Source organism: Panthera onca, chromosome C2, assembly GCF_046562875.1.
Source record: "Panthera onca isolate mPanOnc1 chromosome C2, mPanOnc1 haplotype 2, whole genome shotgun sequence".
In the NCBI taxonomy this organism is placed as follows: domain Eukaryota; kingdom Metazoa; phylum Chordata; class Mammalia; order Carnivora; family Felidae; genus Panthera; species Panthera onca.
The window spans coordinates 130,370,561-130,394,219 of NC_138347.1; the positions used below are offsets into that span (position 1 = coordinate 130,370,561).

At 38.5% G+C, this 23,659-nt stretch overlaps 1 protein-coding gene across 2 annotated transcripts in view; it reads right to left on the bottom strand.

Moving 5' to 3' along the window:
- The window catches only part of DNAJC13 (DnaJ heat shock protein family (Hsp40) member C13), a 132,405-nt gene that overhangs the window by 99,257 nt on the left and 9,489 nt on the right, over positions 1-23,659 (bottom strand). For both annotated transcript variants that reach the window (XM_078432334.2, XM_060638667.3), the window contains exon 2: positions 7,882-7,962. In XM_078432334.2, the coding sequence (XP_078288460.1) occupies positions 7,882-7,949 (68 nt within the window). In that variant the 5' untranslated portion in view covers positions 7,950-7,962. The remainder of the gene's footprint in view (positions 1-7,881; positions 7,963-23,659) is intronic.

Here is a 23,659-nt window from a genome sequence, read left to right on the forward strand (position 1 = left end):
CTTTTTACTGTCTCCAAAATTCTGCCTTTACTGCAATGTCATACAGTTAGAATTCAACAGTATACAACCTTTTCAGACTGGCTTCTTTCCCTTAAGTTTCTTCATGTCTTTCTTGGCTTGATGGCTGATTTCATTTTAGCACTGAATAATATTGTCTGCATATACTACCGTTTATCCATCCTTTCACTTACCGAAGGACATCTTGGTTATTTCCAATTTCTGATAATTATGAATAAAACTGCTAGGAACATCTGTGTGCAGGCTTTTGTGTGGACATGTTTTCAACTCTTTTGAGTAAATACTACAGAGTGTGATTGCTGGATCATATGGTAAGAGAATGCGGAGTTTTTTGGAGCATTTAGTCCACTGACTTTAGAGTGAGTACTGAAAGATATGAATTTATTGCCATCATGTTGCTTGTAGAGTTGGAGTTTCTGGTGGTGTTCTCTGGTCCTTTCTAATCTTTGTTGCTTTTGATATTCATTCATGTATTCATTCATCTTTTCTCCCCTCAGAGAGTTCCCCTTAAAATTTCTTGCAGGGCTGGTTTAGTGGTCACAAACTCCTTTAATTTTTGTTTGTCTGGGCAACTTTTTATCTCTCCTTCTGTTTTCAATGACAGCCTTGCTGGATAAAGAATTCTTGGCTGCATATTTTTCTGATTCAACACATTGAATATATCCTACCACTCTTTTCTGGTCTGCCAAATTTCTGTGGATAGGTCTGCTGCAAACCTGATCTGTATTCCCTTGTAGGCTAAGGACTTCTTTTCCCTTGCTGCTTTCATGATTCTCTCCTTGCCTGAGTATTTTGTGATAAGCCTTGTTGATGGTCGGTTTTTGTTGAATCTAATGGGAGTCCTCTGTGCTTCCTGGATTTTGATGTCTGTGTCTTTCCCCAGATTAGGAAAGTTTTCCGCTATGATTTGTTCACATAACCCTTCTACCCCTATTTCTCTCTCTTACTCTTCTGGGACCCCTATAATTCTGATGTTGTTCTTTTTAACGAGTCACTGATTTCTCAAATTCTTAAATAGTGCTCTTTTGTCTTAATCTCCCACTTTTTTTCTGCTTCATTATTCTCTATAAGTTTGTCCTCTATATCGCTGATTCTCTGTTCTGCCTCAGCCATCCTTGCGGCCGCAGCACCCATTTGAGATTGCAGCTCACTTATAGCATTTTTTATCTCATCCTGACTAGCTTTTACTTCTTTTATCTCCGCAGAAAGAGATTCTAATCTATTTTCAACTCCAGCTAGTATTCTTATTATCGTGATTCTAAATTCTGGTTCAGACATCTTGCTTGTATCTGTGTTGGTTAAGTCCCTGGCTGTTGTTTCTTCCTGTTCTTTTGGGGTGAATTCCTTCGTTTCGTCATTTTGAAGGGAGAAAAGGAATTTATAAGGTAGGAAATATTAAAATTAAAAAAAATTAAAATTAAAAAAATATTAAAATTTAAAAATTAAACACACACACACACACAAAATAATCGAATAAATGATGTTAGATCCTAGGTGTGTTTTGGTCTGGGTGTTGAAAGTGGCTTGACAGATTAGAGAAAAAAGGGAGAAAAAAGAAAAAAAAAAAAAAAAGGAAATCATCTGAAAATTTGAAAAAATGAATACACTAAAGCAGACGAAAATGAAATGATGGAAGTAAAACAATTTGAAAAAATTTACACAACAGTAAAAAATATAGAAAAAAATTAAAGAAAAATATTTTTAATAAAAATTTAAAATAAAAATGAAGTTTTTCTGTATTCAAGAAAAAGAAAACAAAAAAGAGAAAAAAAAAAAAGAAAGAAAGAAAATTGAATAGTTGGACCAGGTAATAGACTGAAATACAACTGAAATTACTTCGTTTTCCCCTAAAAGTCAAACTATGAAGCGCTTTATAGTCCATAAGCTAAGCAAGTGGTGAGACTTGTGTTCTTGAAGAGGGAGGTTGGCTCAGTTAGGCAGGGCTTAGTGTAAAGGCTCCATTCTCCACTAGATGGCGCTGCTAGCCTACTGGGGTGGACTGTTGTGGCACTTGTAGGTGCGTATATGCATGCTGAGGAGCGGTGAAAATGGGGTCACCCAGATACCCAGTCTCTAGTATCGGAACTCTGTTCTCCCTGATTAGCAATCACCTATCCTTCATCTTCAGCTTCCGTCCACTCGCCGTTTCCACGCCGTCCATGACCAGGTCCCAGGCAGCACCTCCCTCCTGAGTTTTGTCTCAGATGCGGCTGCCTTCCCCAGCCCCCCACTTCTGAGGGACTGCAGCTTTGACCCGCTCCACCCCTCTGTGAAGGTCTCACTGAGCAACCACCGGGTGCCAGCCCGCCCCAGAAAAGGTTCACGAGACTGTAGCAGCAGCGTCTCAGGGATTATGAAAATCACAACACACATCTGGTTTCACCCCCAACGACCTTGTTCCAGCACCAGCGAATATGGCCATTCTCTGGGGTCTGCTGGGCCCAGGTGGCCTTACAGCCTCTACCAAATGTCCTTCCAGCAGTGGGACCGCTTCTCCCCATGTGGCCCGAGAACCTCCCAAAGAGGATTTGGAGTTTTTTAAGAAACCATCAAACGGTCTTCCAAAGTGGCTGCACCATTTTGCATTCCCACCAGCACTGGATGAGAGTTCCCTTTGCTTCATATCCTCACCAGCATTTGGTGTTCAGTGCTCTGGATTTTGGCCAATCCATAGTTTTATAGTGGTATCTCTACATTTGCATTTCCCTGACTTATGATATGAAGCATTTTTTCGTATGTTTATCTGCCAACTGTATATCTCTTTGGTGAGATCTCTATTAAGTCTTTGGTTCATTTTTTTAATTAGGTTGTTTTCTTACTGTTGAATTTTAAGGATTCTTTGTGTATTTTGGATAATAGTCCTTTTTTAAATGTCTTCTACAAATATTTTCTCCCAGCTTGTCTTCACATTCTCTTGACAGGGTTTTTCACAAAGCAGAAACTTTTAATTTTAATGAAACCCAGCTTATCAATTCATTTTTTTGAATGTATTGTCACATCTTTAGTGTTGTATCTAAAAAGTCATCACCAAACACAAGAGTCATCTAGATTTTCTCCCATGTTATCTTCTAAGAGTTCTGTGTTTCACATTTAGGTCAGTGATACATTTTGGGTTAATTTTTGTGAGACGTATAAAGTGTGTACTTAGATCCTTCCCCTCCCCCTCCTTTTTGCATGTCCATGTCCAGGTGAAAAGCATCATTTGTCAAAAAGAGTATCTTCTGCTCCTTGAAGCTAGCTTTTAATGCAACACTGTGTGTAAAATATGAAAATCTTATAAAGCAGATACATTCCTATTTGCACTTCTGGGTGAAAAATGTTCAAATCCCAGATTAATATTAAGCACAAAGAATTATATGAAGAATACACAAAAAGTGTTCAGGATGAACTCATCTGAGGTTTAGAGACTGGCAGCATCAAGAGCCAGGATCAATAAATCAAGGGAAAAAACACTCAGGATTTCTAGGATTATCAGAGTTGGTGACATATGTTAATACCAGGCAGCTAAAGAGTACCTCTTCTTTTCTAGGATTCCAATTTCTACACATAAGGTATCAGAAATTTGTGATCTTCACTTCGAGTCACCTTTCCTATTTCCTGTATCTAGTCACTGCACTGACTGTATATGAATGTCATAAGGATCTGCCATTTAATCTCATGGACTGATTACCATATATCCCAATGTATTAAAATCCCTTTCAGATACTAAAATGCCACCCTTAAATTCAGAGCATTTGCTACAATTAATATATGCAAATATCAAAGTGACCCAGAAGTAAATGCCCACGTTTTACTTGTGATTTCCATCCAGAAAAAACAAAGAACCATATTCTGAATATCACCCTCAAGTTTCCCAAAGTGAAACCGCACTTCTGCTTTAACTGAAACATATGTATCTTCCTTCCTATCGGAAATGATGTGCTTAGGCCAAAAAGGAAACTTTGCTCTTTCATGAAAGTGCTTTTTACTCCTGAAAGCTACTCCCTCTTCCTGCTCCTTCCAGAGCAAGCATAGAATTATGTACTTTCCAAGTGGGAAAATGACAAGTGTAGGAGAAAAGGTTACTTTGCTAGCCAGGAAGACTATACTGAGTGAACAGACCTGAAGTGGTAACAACATGAGTAGTGGCTGCAAAATGAAACACATGAAAACTATTACAAAGGTAACATGAAACGGGAACAAGGGAAATATGTTAAGAAGTAAAGATGGTAATTTAGGCATATCTTAAGAAAGAAAAGGGGCGCCTGGGTGGCTCAGTCGGTTGAGCGGCCGACTTCGGCTCAGGTCACGATCTCGTAGTCCGTGAGTTCGAGTCCCGCGTCAGGCTCTGTGCTGACAGCTCAGAGCCTGGAGCCTGTTTCAGATTCTGTGTCTCCCTCTCTCTGACCCTCCCCCATTCATGCTCTCTCTCTGTCTCAAAAATAAATAAACATTAAAAAATAAAAATTAAAAAAAAAAGGAAAAATATTTATTCATCTTTACTGCTTACAGCTGCCTTTTTTGTAAAACTGACTAGCTGACTCTAAAATTCATATGGAAATGCAAGAGACCCAGAATAGCCAAATGTTGTAAGTGAAAAAAGTTGGGACCTGAAACTTCCTAGTTTTAAAATTTAATACAAAGCCACGGTAATCAAGACAGTATAGTGTTGGCATAAGGACAAGCATATAGATTAACAGAACAAAACTGGCAATTCATAAATAAACCTTTACATTTATGGCCAATTATTTTTGACAAGAGTGCCAAAACAATTCAATGAGGAAAGAATAATCTCTTCAACAAATGATGCTGGGACAACTGGATATCTACATGCAAAAGAATGAAGTTGGATCCCTTTTTCACATTATATACAAAAATTAACCCAAAATCAATGCTATAAAATTCTTAGGATATAGGATATGTCTTTGAGACATGGGTTAAATAATGGCTTCTTAGGACAACAAAAGCACAAACAGCAAAAGAAAAAGATAAACTGGATCTCATCAAAATCAAAACACTGTGCTTCAGTGGATGACTATCAAGAAAGTGAAAAGACAACCCACAAAATGAGAGAAAATACCTGCAAGTCATGTATCTGATAGCAACTTGTATTCAGAACATATAATGAGCATTTATAACCCAATTAAAATGGGTAAATGATTTGAAAAGACATCTTATGAAAGATATACAAATGGCCAACAAACATGCAAAAAAGGTATTCAATACTTTAGTCATCAGGGAAATGCAAATTAAAACCCTAACAAGAGGGGCGCCTGGGTGGCTCAGTTGGTTGAGCATCTGAGACTCTTGATTTTGGCTCAGATCATGATCCCAGGGTCAAGGGGATCAAGCCCTGTGTCAGGTTCCATGCTAAGCATGGAGCCTGCTTAAGATTTTCTCTTTCCCCCTCCTCTACTCCTCCTTTGTACACATGCATGCATGCACACACGCTTTCCTCTAAAATAAAAATTAAAAACCTTAAAAAGTAAATTAAAAAAATAAAACCACAACAAGACACCAGTTCTCCATTAGGATTGCTAAAATAAAAAAAAGACAATGACGAATGTCAGTGAGGAAGTGGAGAAACTGGATTCCTTATACACTGATAAAATTGTAAAATGTTTCAGCCACTTTGGAAAAGCTTGGCTGTTCCTCAAAAAGTTAAATACAGAATTACCATATAACTCCATATAACTCCATACAACACCAATTCCACTCCTAGGTATGTACCCAAGAGAACAGGAAATACACATTCACCCATAAGGTTACACATAAACATTTATAGCAGCATTATCCATAACAGTAAAAAAGTAGAAACAAAACAAATGTCTATCAACTGATGAATGGATAAACAAAATGTGATAAATCCATACAATTGGCACAAAAAAAAAAAGGAATGAACTACTCACACAAGTTACAATATGGATGAACCTTGAAAATATTATGCTAAGTGAAAAACAAAAGAAAATATTATGCTAAGTGAAAGAAGAGAGTCACAAAAGACCACATTAATTTATGATGCTATTCATGTAACATATGCCAAATAAGCAAATCCTATGACAGAAAGTAGATTAGTGGCTGCCAGATGCTGGAAAGATGGGAAAAGAGGAGCCACTGCTAATTATTACAGAAGATTTTTGGGGAGGGGATGAAAGTGTTCTAAAAATGGTTAGCGGTGATGGTTCACAACTCTATTAACTAAAAACCATGGAGTGGTACACTTTATTTTTATTAAGTATTTATTTTTGAGAGAGAGAGAGAGAGAGAGAATGAGAGCACACAAGAGAGCACAGAGGGAGGGACAGAGGGAGAGGGAGAGAAGGGGAGAGAGAGAGAGATCCCACAAACCATGAGATCATGACCTGACGCTTAACCGACTGAGCCACCCAGGTACCCCTGAATGGGTACACTTTAAAAAGCTGAATTTTATGTTATGTAAATTATATCTTAATAAAACTGTTATAAAAACAAAGTTTCAAGGTGTCAATGATGGAAGCAAGGAAATGTACTGACAACACATAAACAGTTCTCCAAATTATTACAAAAGAAAAAAAATATCTTAAGTCTTAGTCGCAACTTTCCTAGAACATCAAAAAAAGTTTTTTCCAGATGATCACATTTACTGACAAGCAAAGCAAGAAGTATTACAGTAAGCTTGTTCTTTAGAATACATCAGTATGGTATAATTGTATTAAAAATAGAAGTTATATTATGATGACCAGAGCAATCTACCACTTGAGGAAAAAATAAAATCATCCCAATATACAATTTTTTTAGGGCTAATTCAAAGAATTAAAGAGACTCACACTACCTTGGATATCTCAATTTTCTACCTTTGCTCAATGAAATTAAATGAAGAGAAAATTTCAAGACAGATATTCTACAAGTGTAACCGTTATGCTCCCTAATTTAGGAGTTCCTACAATTGAATTACTAAAAGGAAACAAAATTAAACATTCTAATCTTTCAAAATTAGTCAGTTTGCTAATGCAAACCAGAAACACTACAGAATCACATGTTGCACCACTCTAAGTTACTACATTACCTAAAAAATGAAAAGTTCAGAAAAAGAACTAAAGGTATTGGCTTTGTGAACATGGCACGTTTTATCTGAGGCCTGATTTGAAATAACGTGGTCACTTATTCGTCACAGTGTGGGACACTCATTATACTTATTACTACTTAAAAGGACTAGAGAGGAAACTTTTTTGGTGATGGTCAACAGGTGCCATTCACTGAATACTCAATTTATTTAAGTCATAATTTTAAAACCTTCACACCCTCCATGTCACTTCATTTAATCTTTACAGCAATGTGAGGGGTAGGAATTACCACTCATTTTCACAAAAAAGAAACAGAAACATCAACATCTTGGTTTGACCAGGCAAGCTACTAAAAAATGTCACTGCCTCTCAAGGAAAAGGTAAGATCAAATCCAATTTTCAAAATTCATTATAGGCCTAAAGAAAGGTTACAAAAAGCACTACTAGCATATTCTCTCTTGACAGTCAAATGGACATGAAAACAGAGCGATCACACACAGGCTATAAAGTTGTGAAGCTAATACTCTGCCACTACCATATAATTAACTGACAGCATCTAAGGAGGTAGATAGATGGTCTGTTTTCCTTTTAACTGGTACTTTTAATTCTTAACAACTTCTTCCCAACACAGAAGCAGAAAACCAGATATGTCAAGAGAAAAAAAGAACAATAATGTATTCTAAGTGTAGCATTTGCATTTAAAATATGCACATATATTTTTCAGAAGAGAAGGACTAAATGGCATAACTGAGCTGTGTGGTACTACTCAAGATATTGAAGGTTATGTTTAAAATGATACTTCATAGATGCACCGAAAAATAAAACCAACAGAAATACTTACTTTCCTCTCCATGAATGTTTTGTTGTGTAGAAACATGCCAAATCCTTATTTTCCCTAATCATGTTCATTTTGTGCTGAAACCTAGAAGATAAAAATATGGCTGAATTTAGTACGGTTATCCCTCGAGTTTCTCCTGAATCTCACATACCATACTGTCAAAGCCTGCCATATAGTACTAATTTTAAGGCACAACTTATTCTACAAGTCCATAAGGTTTAAAGGGACAGGTACTGGTCTGTTCCCCTCTCTGTCACACACTTTAGCACACCATATTGTGACTGTCTGCTCCCCTCCACTACACTTGGTTTCTTAAGGACAAAAATTGCCCTCAACATCCCAAGAATAGAGAATCTAATAAAAAATGTTAAAGTAAATGAATCTTTAAATCTCACATTACCAAACAATGCCTTGGCACAATACAAGCACCTAAAAATGTTTGCCAGGTGTCCAATCAATTCCAAAAAGTTTTTGCTGAGCTAAGTGCCAGCCATTCTGCTATCATTGTCACTTTAAAGGAGACCCACTCCAAATACGATTTTAGTTAAAAATAACATTTTCATTAAAGAAGTTATCCATGTCCATAGTAAAAAAAAAAAAACCTAAAGTGCTCACAAAGTAAATCCTAGCATCCAAAGCTAATCATCCTAGCCTCCCTTCTTCTAATTAGAATAGGGTTTTTTAAACAAAATTGTGATTGTCAATTGTACTGCTTAAGCCTGTTTTCACACAATATTAACCTTCTTCTATGGAATTAAAATTTTTACAGTCTACATGCTATTCCATTGTATGAATATAGTATAACAATGCTACTCAAAGTGTAACTGCAAACATCAAGCCAAGTACAGAAACTGACAGTTAAGGGTTTAGAAACTTTTATAGCAATTCGGTGTGTGGACTCCTCTGGCTGAAGAGTTACATAGACCAAATAGTTCAGGACTCTCAAACTTGTGTGATAAACCACACGGTAATAGCTTCCTACCAGCCATATGCACAGGGACCATGTTACATGCAATATTTAAAAATGAGTTTATTGACTATAACCCAGAAGTATATAAAATCCAGACTCTACTTATTTCATGAGAAAATTTAAATTTAGCTAATTGTACAGGATAAGTCGGTAGAATTGTTAACTAATGAAAGGCTGATAAATTTTGAAAATGCTACATAATTTGCTTCATACTGCATAAAAGTTAAAAATGAACATGGTCAGGCACCTCGATGGCTTGGTCAGGTCAGTTAAGCATCTGGCTCTTGATTTTGGCTCTGGTCATGATCTCAGTTTGTGGGTTTGAGCTCCATGTCGGGCTCTGAGCTGACAGTGGGGAGCCTGTAGGATTCTCCCTCCCTCTCTCTCTGTTCCCCTCTGCTTGCTCTTTCTCAAAATAAATAAATAAACTTTAAAAAAAAATGAATATGGTCATTTATTTCATCTTTTGTGACTTGACTATCTCTCCTTACCTTTAATTAGAAATGCATTTTTAAAAAAAAATTAAAAATACTGGATACATACCAAAGTGTCAATGCACACTGAATCATTAGAATCATGGTTCACTTCAACTCCCTTTATATCTTTATACACTGGTCTAATGTTTTGTTTTGTTTTTTTTAATCAGCAAGTATTATTTTCATAATTTTAACAAAACCGTTTTCATTCAAAAACATTTTTGCAATAGCTTTTTGAGATACAATTCACACACCATAAAACTCACCCTTTTTAAGTGTACAAGTCAGGGGTTTTTAGTATATTCAGAGTTCTACAACCAAGGCTGTTTTTAGAACATTTTTATCACCCCAAAAAGAAACCCTGTTAGCAGTTAGCAGTCACTCCTCATTTCCACTCACTCCCAGCACCTGGCAACCACTAATCTACCTTTTGTCACTATGACTTTGCCTATTTTAAACATCTCATATAAATGTAACCATACAAAATGCAGTCTCTGTGACTGCCTTCTTTCATCTAGCATGACATTTTCAAAGTTCATCCACATTCTGGCATGGATTAGTTTCCTTCTATTGTAGAGATACACCACATTTTGTTTATTCATCAGTTGATGGACAGTTGTGTTGTTTCTGCTTTTTGACTATTATGAATCATGCTGCTATGAACATTTGTATGAACAGTTATTTCTCTTGAGTACATATACCTGCAGGGCAAAAACATTTTAAAAGACACCTCTATTTTGAAACTGCTTTCTTCATTCCTACTACTTGCTTTTGTATTAGCAAACTGGCAAGGTCCTCTACATTCTATGTAGGACACTCTGCCTCTAGATACCTATATGGCTCACACCTCCTTCAAATCTGTGTGCTAATGTCAGTTTTGTTTGTTTTGTTTTTTTTTTTAAGAGAGAGAGGGTGTGCACACCTGCCTGCAAGCAGGGCAGGGGCAGAAGGAGAGGAAGGGAGAGAGAGAGAGAAAAATCTCAAGCAAGCTCCACACCCAGCGCAGGGCTCTATCTCATGACCATGAGGATCATGACCAGAATTGAAATCAAGAGTCGGATGCTCAACTGACTGAGCCACCCAGGCGCCCCAGATGTCAATTCTATAATAAAGCCTACCCTAACCATCCTGTTATAAATTATAATCATTCTCCTCATTTCACACTTTAAATCCTTCTGATTCCTGTTCATTTTTCCTCTATGGCAACTTTAATAGTCTAATATGCAACTTATTAAATTTATTATTTAATCCTGCTACCATATCCAGACAGAAGCGTTTTTGTGTGTTAAGCTCATTATACACACACACACACACACATATACACACACACACGTGTGTGTGTGTATATATGTATATATATGTGTGTGTGTGTGTGTATATATATATATATATACATATATATATATATATATATATATGTATATATATATAAAAACCTCAGAGCCTATAAGAGTGCCTGACACAAAACAGGTTCTCATTAAGTATTTGAGTGAATGAATGACATACAGCAACCCCGTGGGAAACTCTGATATCCATTTCAAGTTGATGTTCTAACAAGTACTCCTAAATAAAGTTTTGCCAAACCTGCAAAAGCATCAACTCATGCTCTGAGGAATCAGAGAATCACAAGTAACAGCAAGGTTAGGGAAACCTTTACTGTTACCAGAGAGGAAATTACAGTCAACTGACATCTTCCTACTAGTGTGTATGGAGACAGCTAAATATAGTCCTGACAGTTGGTGTGTTTTGTTGGTTTTTTCCTGCATCGTGTATCTGGGATGAAACAGCCAACGAAGACTTAGTAAACCAGCAAACATTTCCTCAGCCTTCTAAATCATTTGCAGTAAATGATACTGATGAAAAGAAACTCAGATAGGATCTCCGATAAAGTGCCAAAATAGTGAAAAATACAGGTCTAGAGATATTCTCTTTCCCTTATATACTACGACTGAAGACTGGAATAAGGAAATAAAGAAGACAAAAAAGATGATGGCTGATATTAAAGAGTGGAGTTTGGATTCCTAGAGTCGTAAGTTAAGATATCTGAATGTCAGACTCTGTACCAAGGGCCTACCTTAGGAAAAGTGGCAAAAGAAAATGTATTTGAGTGAAGGGTGACTGATATCATTAAGGGACTTTATTTTTTTTTTTTTTTTTTTTTAATATATGAAATTTACTGTCAAATTGGTTTCCATACAACACCCAGTGCTCATCCCAAAAGGTTCCCTCCTCAATACCCATCACCCACCCTCCCCTCCCTCCCACCCCCATCAACCCTCAGTTTGTTCTCAGTTTTTAACAGTCTCTTATGCTTTGGCTCTCTCCCACGCTAACCTCTTTTTTTTTTTTTTTTCCTTCCCCTCCCCCATGGGTTTCTGTTACGTTTCTCAGGATCCACATAAGAGTGAAACCATATGGTATCTGTCTTTCTCTGTATGGCTTATTTCACTTAGCATCACACTCTCCAGTTCCATCCATGTTGCTACAAAAGGCCATATTTCATTTTTTCTCATTGCCACATAGTATTCCATTGTGTATATAAACCACAATTTCTTTATCCATTCATCAGTTGATGGACATTTAGGCTCTTTCCATAATTTGGCTATTGTTGAGAGTGCCGCTATAAACATTGGGGTACAGGTGCCCCTATGCATCAGTACTCCTGTATCCCTTGGATAAATTCCTAGCAGTGCTATTGCTGGGTCATAGGGTAGGTCTATTTTTAATTTTCTGAGGAACCTCCACACTGCTTTCCAGAGCGGCTGCACCAATTTGCATTCCCACCAACAGTGCAAGAGGGTTCCTGTTTCTCCACATCCTCTCCAGCATCTATAGTCTCCTGATTTCTTCATTTTGGCCACTCTGACTGGCGTGAGGTGGTATCTGAGTGTGGTTTTGATTTGTATTTCCCTGATAAGGAGCGACGTTGAACATCTTTTCATGTGCCTGTTGGCCATCCGGATGTCTTCTTTAGAGAAGTGTCTATTCATGTTTTCTGCCCATTTCTTCACTGGGTTATTTGTTTTTCGGGTGTGGAGTTTGATGAGCTCTTTATAGATTTTGGATACTAGCCCTTTGTCCGATGTGTCATTTGCAAATATCTTTTCCCATTCCGTTGGTTGCCTTTTAGTTTTGTTGGTTGTTTCCTTTGCTGTGCAGGAGCTTTTTATCTTCATAAGGTCCCAGTAATTCACTTTTGCTTTTAATTCCCTTGCCTTTGGGGATGTGCCGAGTAAGAGATTGCTACAGCTGAGGTCAGAGAGGTCTTTTCCTGCTTTCTCCTCTAAGGTTTTGATGGTTTCCTGTCTCACATTCAGGTCCTTTATCCATTTTGAGTTTATTTTTGTGAATGGTGTGAGAAAGTGGTCTAGTTTCAACCTTCTGCATGTTGCTGTCCAGTTCTCCCAGCACCATTTGTTAAAGAGACTTTTTTCCATTGGATGTTCTTTCCTGCTTTGTCAAAGATGAGTTGGCCATACGTTTGTGGGTCTAGTTCTGGGGTTTCTATTCTATTCCATTGGTCTATGTGTCTGTTTTTGTGCCAATACCATGCTGTCTTGATGATGACAGCTTTGTAGTAGAGGCTAAAGTCTGGGATTGTGATGCCTCCTGCTTTGGTCTTCTTCTTCAAAATTACTTTGGCTATTCGGGGCCTTTTGTGGTTCCATATGAATTTTAGGATTGCTTGTTCTAGTTTCGAGAAGAATGCTGGTGCAATTTTGATTGGGATTGCATTGAATGTGTAGATAGCTTTGGGTAGTACTGACATTTTGACAATATTTATTCTTCCAATCCATGAGCAGGGAATGTCTTTCCATTTCTTTATATCTTCTTCAATTACCTGCATAAGCTTTCTATAGTTTTCAGCATACAGATCTTTTACATCTTTGGTTAGATTTACTCCTAGGTATTTTATGCTTCTTGGTGCAATTGTGAATGGGATCAGTTTCTTTATTTGTCTTTCTGTTGCTTCATTGTTAGTGTATAAGAATGCAACTGATTTCTGCACATTGATTTTGTATCCTGCAACTTTGCTGAATTCATGTATCAGTTCTAGCAGACTTTTGGTGGAGTCTATCGGATTTTCCATGTATAATATCATGTCATCTGCAAAAAGCGAAAGCTTGACTTCATCTTTGCCAATTTGGATGCCTTTGATTTCCTTTTGTTGTCTGACTGCTGATGCTAGAACTTCCAGCACTATATTAAACAACAGCGGTGAGAGTGGGCATCCCTGTCGTGTTCCTGATCTCAGGGAAAAAGCTCTCAGTTTTTCCCCGTTGAGGATGATGTTAGCTGTGGGCTTTTCATAAATGGCCTTTATGATCTTTAAGTATGTTCCTTCTATCCCGACTTTCTCAAGGGATTTTATTAAGAAAGGGTGCTGGATTTTGTCAAAGGCCTTTTCTGCATCGATTGACAGGATCATATGGTTCTTCTCTTTTTTTTTGTTAATGTGATGTATCACGTTGATTGATTTGCGAATGTTGAACCAGCCCTGCATCCCAGGAATGAATCCCACTTGATCATGGTGAATAATTCTTTTTATATGCTGTTGAATTCGATTTGCTAGTATCTTATTAAGAATTTTTGCATCCATATTCATCAGGGATATTGGCCTGTAGTTCTCTTTTTTTACTGGGTCTCTGTCTGGTTTAGGAATCAAAGTAATACTGGCTTCATAGAATGAGTCTGGAAGTTTTCCTTCCCTTTCTATTTCTTGGAATAGCTTGAGAAGGATAGGTATTATCTCTGCTTTAAATGTCTGGTAGAACTCCCCTGGGAAGCCATCTGGTCCTGGACTCTTATTTGTTGGGAGATTTTTGATAACCGATTCAATTTCTTCGCTGGTTATGGGTCTGTTCAAGCTTTCTATTTCCTCCTGATTGAGTTTTGGAAGAGTGTGGGTGTTTAGAAATTTGTCCATTTCTTCCAGGTTGTCCAATTTGCTGGCATATAATTTTTCATAGTATTCCCTGATAATTGTTTGTATCTCTGAGGGATTGGTTGTAATCATTCCATTTTCATTCATGATTTTATCTATTTGGGTCATCTCCCTTTTCTTTTTGAGAAGCCTGGCTAGAGGTTTGTCAATTTTGTTTATTTTTTCAAAAAACCAACTCTTGGTTTCGTTGATCTGCTCTACAGTTTTTTTAGATTCTATATTGTTTATTTCTGCTCTGATCTTTATTATTTCTCTTCTTCTGCTGGGTTTAGGCTGCCTTTGCTGTTCTGCTTCTATTTCCTTTAGGTGTGCTGTTAGGTTTTGTATTTGGGATTTTTCTTGTTTCTTGAGATAGGCCTGGATTGCAATGTATTTTCCTCTCAGGACTGCCTTCGCTGCATCCCAAAGCGTTTGGATTGTTGTATTTTCATTTTCGTTTGTTTCCATATATATTTTAATTTCTTCTCTAATTGCCTGGTTGACCCACTCATTCGTTAGTAGGGTGTTCTTTAACCTCCATGCTTTTGGAGGTTTTCCAGACTTTTTCCTGTGGTTGATTTCAAGCTTCATAGCATTGTGGTCTGAAAGTATGCATGGTATAATTTCAATTCTTGTAAACTTATGAAGGGCTGTTTTGTGACCCAGTATATGATCTATCTTGGAGAATGTTCCATGTGCACTCGAGAAGAAAGTATATTCTGTTGCTTTGGGATGCAGAGTTCTAAATATATCTGTCAAGTCCATCTGATCCAATGTATCATTCAGGGCCCTTGTTTCTTTATTGACTGTGTGTCTAGATGATCTATCCATTTCTGTAAGTGGGGTGTTAAAGTCCCCTGCAATGACCACATTCTTATCAATAAGGTTGCTTATGTTTATGAGTAATTGTTTTATATATCTGGGGGCTCGGGTATTTGGCGCATAGACATTTATAATAGTTAGCTCTTCCTGGTGGATAGACCCTGTGATTATTATATAATGCCCTTCTTCATCTCTTGTTACAGCCTTTAATTTAAAGTCTAGTTTGTCTGATAGAAGTATGGCTACTCCAGCTTTCTTTTGGCTTCCAGGAGCATGATAGATAGTTCTCCATCCCCTCACTCTCAATCTAAAGGTGTCCTCAGATCTAAAATGAGTCTCTTGTAGACAGCAAATAGATGGGTCTTGTTTTTTTATCCATTCTGATACCCTATGTCTTTTAGTTGGCGCATTTAATCCATTTACATTCAGTGTTATTATAGAAAGATATGGGTTTAGAGTCATTGTGATGTCTGTATGTTTTATGCTTGTAGTGATGTCTCTGGTACTTTGTCTCACAGGATCCCCCTTAGGATCTCTTGTAGGGCTGGTTTCGTGGTGACAAATCCTTCAGTTTTTGTTTGTTTGGGAAGACCTTTATCTCTCCTTCTAAATGACAGACTTGCTGGATAAAGGATTCTCGGCTGCATATTTTTTCTGTTTAGCACACTGTAGATATCGTGCCAAGCCTTTCTGGCCTGCCAAGTTTCAAAGGAGAGATCAGTCACGAGTCTTATAGGTCTCCCTTTATATGTGAGGGCACGTTTATCCCTTGCTGCTTTCAGAATTTTCTCTTTATCCTTGTATTTTGCCAGTTTCACTATGATATGTCGTGCAGAAGATCGATTCAAGTTACGTCTGAAGGGAGTTCTCTGTGCCTCTTGGATTTCAATGCCTTTTTCCTTCCCCAGTTCAGGGAAGTTCTCAGCTATAATTTGTTCAAGTACCCCTTCAGCACCTTTCCCTCTCTCTTCCTCCTCTGGGATACCAATTATGCATATATTATTTCTTTTTAGTGTATCACTTAGTTCTCTAATTTTCCCCTCATACTCCTGGATTTTTTTATCTCTCTTTCTTTCAGCTTCCTCTTTTTCCATAACTTTATCTTCTAGTTCACCTATTCTCTCCTCTGCCTCTTCAAGCCGAGCTATCGTGGCTTCCATTTTGTTTTGCATTTCGTTTAAAGCGTTTTTCAGCTCCTCGTGACTGTTCCTTAGTCCCTCGATCTTTGTGGCAAGAGATTCTCTGCTGTCCTGTATACTGTTTTCAAGCCCAGCGATTAATTTTATGACTATTATTCTAAATTCACTTTCTGTTATATTATTTAAATCCTTTTTGATCAGTTCATTAGCTGTTGTTATTTCCTGGAGATTCTTCTGAGGGGAATTCTTCCGTTTGGTCATTTTGGAGAGTCCCTGGCGTGGTGAGGACCTGCAGGGCACTTCCCCTGTGCTGTGGTGTATAACTGGAGTTAGTGGGCGGGGCCGCAGTCCGACCCGATGTCTGCCCCCAGCCCACTGCTGGGGCCACAGTCAGACTGGTGTGTGCCTTCTCTTCCCCTCTCCTAGGGGCGGGATTCACTGTGGGGTGGCGTGTCCCGTCTGGGCTACTTGCACACTGCCAGGCTTGTGTTGCTGGGGATCTGGCGTATTAGCTGGGGTGGGTAGGCAAGGTGCACGGGGGCTGGAGGGGCAGGCTTAGCTCGCTTCTCCTTAGGTGATCCACTTCAGGAGGAGCCCTGTGGCAGCGGGAGGGAGTCAGATCCGCTGCCGGAGGTTTGGCTCCGCAGAAGCACAGAGTTGGGTGTTTGCGCGGAGCGAGCAAGTTCCCTGGCAGGAACTGGTTCCCTTTGGGATTTTGGCTGGGGGATGGGCGGGGGAGATGGCGCTGGCACCTTTGTTCCCCGCCAAGCTGAGCTCTGCCGTCCGGGGGCTCAGCAGCTCTCCCTCCCTTTGTCCTCCAGCCTTCCCGCTTTCCGAGCAGAGCTGTTAACTTATGACCTCCCAGACGCTAAGTCGCGCTTGCTGTCGGAACACAGTCTGTCCGGCCCCTCCGCTTTTGCCAGCCAGACTCGGGGGCTCTGCTTGGCCGGCGAGCCGCCCCTCCGCACCGGCTCCCTCCCGCCAGTCCGTGGAGCGCGCACCGCCTCGCCGCCCTTCCTACCCTCTTCCGTGGGCCTCTAGTCTGTGCTTGACTCCGGAGACTCCCTTCTGCTAATCCTCTGGCGGTTTTCTGGGTTCTTTAGGCAGGTGTAGGTGGAATCTAAGTGATCGGCAGGACGCGCTGTGAGCCCCGCGTCCTCCTACGCCGCCATCTTCCGTCGGGACTTTAAATTTAAAATGGAAGTGAGAGAAAAATAATAGACTTTAAAATGATAACCCCCAATGCCTGGGTGGCTCAGTTGGTTAAGCATCCAACTTTGGCTCAAGTCAAGATCTCATGATTTGTGAATTCGAACCTTGCATCGGGCTCTGTGCTGACAGCTTGGAGCCTCAAGCCTGGAGCCTGCTTCGGATTCTGTGTCTCCCTCACTCTCTGCCCCTCCCCCATTCTTTCTTTCTCTCTCAAAAATAAACACTAAAAAAATTTTAATGAAAGGGCGCCTAGGTGGCTCAGTAAGTTGAGCACCCAAGTTTGGCTCAAGTCATGATCTCATGGCTCATGAGTTTGAGCCTCACGTGGGGCTCTGTGCTGACAGCTTGGGGCCTGGAGCCTGGGGCCTAGAGCCTAGAGCCTGCTTTGAATTCTGTGTATGTCTCTCTCTCTGTGCCTCCCCCACTCGTGCTCTGTCTCTCAAAAATAAATAAAAACATAAAAATTTTTAATTTAATAAAAAAAAAAATGACAGCCCCCCCGCCAAAAAAACTCAGAGCATAACCCAGGAAAAAAAAAAAAAAAAAAACAAGCAACAAAAAAACCTTAAGAATGATTTCATAAGTATTGCTGACTTGGGGGGGAATATGTAACTCAAACAGATCTTTTAGGAGAGGAATTAAAACAAGTTTACATCAAGAAGGTTTACCTACAACCTTCTGGAGACATATGAACTTGATAGTGATGAAAGTGATGAGATACCTAAATAGCCAACTCAATCCAGAGAGTTCTTAGGTTAGGATAGATAAAAGGAAAAAGGGAGAGAAGACCTAACATATTAAAAGTAAACTACTGGAAGATATACAAATGGCCAACAGGTATATGAAAAGATGTTCAATGTCACTATCAGAGAAATGCAACTCAAAAGCATGAGATTTAAACTCACACCTGTTACAATGGCTATTATCAGAACAAACTCCAAAGACAATTTTAGCAAGGATGTAAAGAAACTGAACTTTTATACACTGTTGGTGGAAATGTAAAATGGTGTAGGCAGTATGAAAAATAGTATGGAAGTTTCTAAAAAATTAAAAACAGAACTACCAAAGGATCCATGATTCAAACTTCCAGGTATTTATCCAAAAGAACTGAAATTAAAATTAGCATCTTGAAGAGCCAACACTCCCATGTTCATTGTAGCATTACTTGTAAAAGCCAAGATGTGGAAACAACCTCAAGTCTATCAACAGGTGAATGGATTAAGAAAATGTGGCATACACAAACAATGGGATATTATTCAGCCTTGAAAAAGAAGGAAATCCTGCAATATATGACATGAGTGAATTCTGGGGGACATTATGCTAAGTGAAGTCAGTCACAGCAGGACAAATACTGCATGACTCCACGCAGTATCATGAGTTATCTAAACTAGTCAAATTCTTAGACACAACCAGGAAATGGAGTGTGGGAGAAATGGGGAGGTGCTAATCAACAGGTATAAAGTTTCAGTTATGCGAGATGATTAAATTCTAGAGATCTGCTGTACAGCATGGTGCCTACAGTTAACAATACAGTACCATACACTTAGAAACCTGTTATGAGGACAGATCTCATGTTAAGTGTTCTTACCACGATAAAATTTAAGAAAATTTTAAACTATTGACCACCTGACCTGACAGAAGAAATACTGATGTAGGTAACTATGCTGACAGAAAAATACAATGTAAGATTTTAAAAGTACTCATCTCTCTGGACGTCAGAAGTTCCTATGGCCAAAATCAGCACACCGGACCATTATCTCTAATATTTTAGGAAGCAGTAAGTGATAACTGCTTTAATCCTGAGTAACAACCACCAAAAAAGGCTAGTAAAATGAAGTGCCCTTTATAAAAGATAATTACTCTCTCTAAAAAGCTTGCTTTAGCCATGTTAAATATATATATAGGCAGAGGTATATCTGAGAGTTAAGAGAGGGAGGAGACACTCACCTAAGTAGCCAAGTCAACCCCAGAAATAATGGAATAATTCAATGCTATTTATTACTAGTGTCTGCATAGCCTCATAATGGAAATCAGGATAATGCTTTTTTGAGCCCTTAGTAAAGATTATACTGAAATTGGGGAGGCATGGTGACCCTAATAAAAAGATTTAGAACACGTCCTGAAATTATGCAAAACCTGGGTTTACTGCATATTCCTTATGCTTTAGTGAGCCAGGCCCTATGCATTTATCTACCTCATTTTGTCCTCTACCATGGTACAGGTAGGATGATCCCCATTTTATTGACAAGAAAACTGAGTTAGAGAATTTATATCACTTCCCCAAGGTCACACAGCTGGTAAGTAAATAAGTAGTTAGGCCAGACTTTGGACTCAATCTGCTTAACTCTACACTCCATGTATTTAACCTCAATAATAATACCTTCCCTCAAGTTTAGGAAATCAAAATAAATTCATTCTGACCATGTAACTACAGATTTATCATTTGACAGCACATTCCAGGATTAACTTAGAACGAGTTCCAATTATTATCTTCACACAATTTCAAACAATAAAACAAACTACCATACTCAACACAGGACAAAATAAATAAAAGAAAAAGGAAGGCTCCAAGGCTGAAATACTCTACCATCTAAAAATAAACTTTCAAAAATTTCTGCCTATAGATAAGCTTTAAAAAAACTTTTTAAACAAAGGGTTCAAGACGAACATAAGATAACAGAAATCTGCTACCAATATATGATTCCACGATAGTCTTTAAGGAGCTCAAAAATATTCTTTTAACGAACATTGAACTTTTAAAATAGCCAGATTAGGGGCACCTGGGTGGCTCAGCAGGTTGGGCGTCTGACTTCAGCTCAGGTCATATTCTCATGGTTCTTGGTTTGAGCTCCGTGTTGGGCTCTGTGCTGACAGCTCAGAGCCTGGAGCCTGCTTCAGATTCTGTGTCTCCCTCTCTCTGGCTCGTGCGCTCTCTCTCTCTCTCTCTCTCTCTCTCAAATAAATAAACATTAAAAAAATATATAGCCAGATTAATGAGATCTGAGGCTAGGACCTACTTTCCAACAGCATAATATTAATCTCCAAATTTTCAAGTCAATCTATTTTATATTCTCCATAAAGCCTCAATCACTTTGTGACACAGTCATTTCATCTAATGAAGGCAACTGGTCTGGAAACAGCACTCTTTCAGACCATGAGAATACTTCTAGACGCACAGATAACTCATTAGTAGACAATGGCAATACACAAATATCAGGAAAATGCAGAAGAAACGGGATAAGAAATTCTGTATTATGTATCATTCAAAGTGAGACTTGGAACACCTTCAAGAGAACCACTAGAAAATGAGTGAGTGCAAGTCTTGGGGTCTTCCAAGTAGTGTTCAAGTGATGATTTAATCTGGTAACACAACCTTCAAATACTTCCCTGTAGCAGAGATACCAGACCACAATCAACATAACTAATGGCTAGCACAAGCTACATTAATATACACACTAGTTTTTTTTTAATGTTTTTTAATATTTATTTTTGAGAGAGATAGAGTGTGCACTGTGCGCACCGAGCAGGGGTGGGGCAGAAAGAAAGGGAGACACACAATCAGAAGCAGGCTCCAGGCTCTGAGCTGCCAGCACAGAGCCTGACAGGAGACTCGAGCCAACTAGCTGCAAGATCATGACCTGAGCCAAAAAGCTGAAGGTTTAACTGACTGAGCCACCCAGGCACCCCTGTATACACACTAGTTTTAATACTTAATCTATCACCAAGGTAAGTAAGGGTGGTGAATTTTTAAAATACTGCTTATGGCTAAAGACATATTAGTAATAACTGCCATTTACAGGCTGCAGAACTTTGAAAAAAGCTTCCTAACTTCTCGGAATCAAGGTTCATCTATGAAAGGGAGAGAAAAGCATCGTTAACAAAGAGCTTTAGTGCAGACTAAATTAGATAACTCAAATAAAGGGGAGAATGTGATGGCTGGCTCAGAATAAGCACTCAAAAATATTAACTGCAATCATAATAGTTATTACTGTACTTTAAATAATAAATAGTACTGTACTAGATATGAAATATTTATCTTTCTAGAATTCTCTCTCTTTCAGGCTTCCAGGGTCCTGTATCTCTTAAGGTGTTATTAAATTACTTGATCCTAAGTCTTTTCTCTATTAATTTCAATCCTTGTACTATTTAATGTGTATTACCAACAAATATCAGTTGGAATTGTTATTTTCAAAAGTACAGTGTTTTACTGTCTTAATCAATTAGTATTCACCCACCCATTCAAAATTAACTACAGCAACAGGGACACCTGGGTGGCTCAGTCAGTTGAGCATCTGACTCTTGACTTTGGCTCAAGTCATGATCCCAGGGAGATGGGATGGAGCCCTTTGTGGGCCTCAGCACTGAGCCTGGAGCCTGCATAAGATTCTCTCTCCTTCTGTCCCTCCCCCATTTGCACATGTGCACACATGCTCTCGTTCTCAAATTTAAAAAAAAAAAGTTTTTTTAAGGAATATATATTTCTTAATCTGGATGGAATATGAGGGTGTCATTTTATTATCCATTGTTATTTTACTCTTCCAATTTATCTTACCTAAAAGGGTTTTTAAAAAAGAAAAAAATATATGATAGGTCCAGATAATCATGATAGATGAATTTTTTTTTTTTTTTTACTTTTTTTAAAAATTTATTTTTGAGAGACAGGGTATGAGCAGGGGAGGGGCAGAGAGAGAGGGAGACACAGATGGGAGGTGGGTGGGCTCGAACCCACCAACCAAAAGATCATGACATGAGCTGAAGTCAACACTTAACTGAGACAGGCACCCCACGATAGATGAAATTTTTAAAAATTACGTAAGCCAACTATAACCTAACATTTAGCTTTTCTTTATTGCAACTTTAGTCCTATAAAATACTACCATTTTGCAAGTCAATGATACTTACTACATTATAAATACCCCCTCCTTCTTAGACATTTGGAATTTCATCGGTTAGAAATTTTAGATGAAACCAACATAATATTTTTATTTTTAAACTATTTTTTAAATATTTATTTTTAGAGAGAGAGAGAAAGAGAAAGAGAAAGAGAAAGAGAAAGAGAAAGAGAAAGAGAAAGAGAGAGCGCACACACGTAGGGGAAGGGCAGAGAGATAGGGAGACAAGAGGATCCAAAGCAGGCTCTACACTGACAGCAGAGAGCCTACTGCGAGGCTCGAACTCACAAACCACGAAATCGTGACCCAAGCCGAAGTCCGACACTTAACCAACTCTTGATTTCAGCTCAGGTCATGATCTCATGGGTTCATGGGTTCGAGTCCCGCATCAGATTCCCTACAGAGCCTGTTGGGGATTCTCTGTCCCTCTCTCCTCTACCCCTCCCCTTCCCTCCCCCCACCATCACTCAAAATGAATAAAAACTTAAAAAAAATAAATTTATGTTTGATACTTACAAGTTAACTATGATTTAAGAAACTTTTGGAAAAAAGAACTTCACTCCCTAAAAATAATTTATGCTGCATTTAATATTTACATATTTCTCCATTAATATTTACAGATTCTTTAATAAGCTCTAAAAGTGGTTCTAAAATTATTGCTCACAGGCAAAAACTCATAAGCAACCATAATTCCCATTAATAGTCATGAAAATCTGCAACAATTTTTGTTTATTTACTTTTGAGAGACAGAGCGTGCATGGGAGGGACAGAGAGAGGGCGACCGAAGATCAGAAGTGGACTCTGTGCTGAGAAGAGAGCCAGATGCAGGCTCAAACTCACAAAAGGTGAGATCATGACCTGAGCCAAAGCCAGATGCTTAACTGACTGAATCACTCAAGCCCCCCAAAATCTGCAACATTTCTAATATCAAGTCCCTCAAGCATCAACCAGGTAATAGCAGTAACAGTCACTTATAGGCACATTCTCTAAATAGCATTGAGGTATCCAACTAAGAACATGTAAAAAATTGTTAGATGAGATCTTGGTAGCAGCTGCATCATCAGCACTTGCTACCCTGCCAGTTGCTGAGATGCTACTCAAGTTAGCAAGAATATATTGTTCAAACCAATTATTGCTTAAATTTCATCTCCTTCATTCCTGCAATAGTGTCCCTCTTCAAATTCTTAAAGACCTACCCTTTTTTTGATGAGAAAACACAAGCTTCCATTTCCTTTGTAACTTAATCACATTGGAAGCGGCTCCAATGTTTGCAAGTTGGCTTCACCTGTTTTCATTCCAAATCTTAATATTACACCACCAACAGAGCTTTTTTGCAACTTTGCATT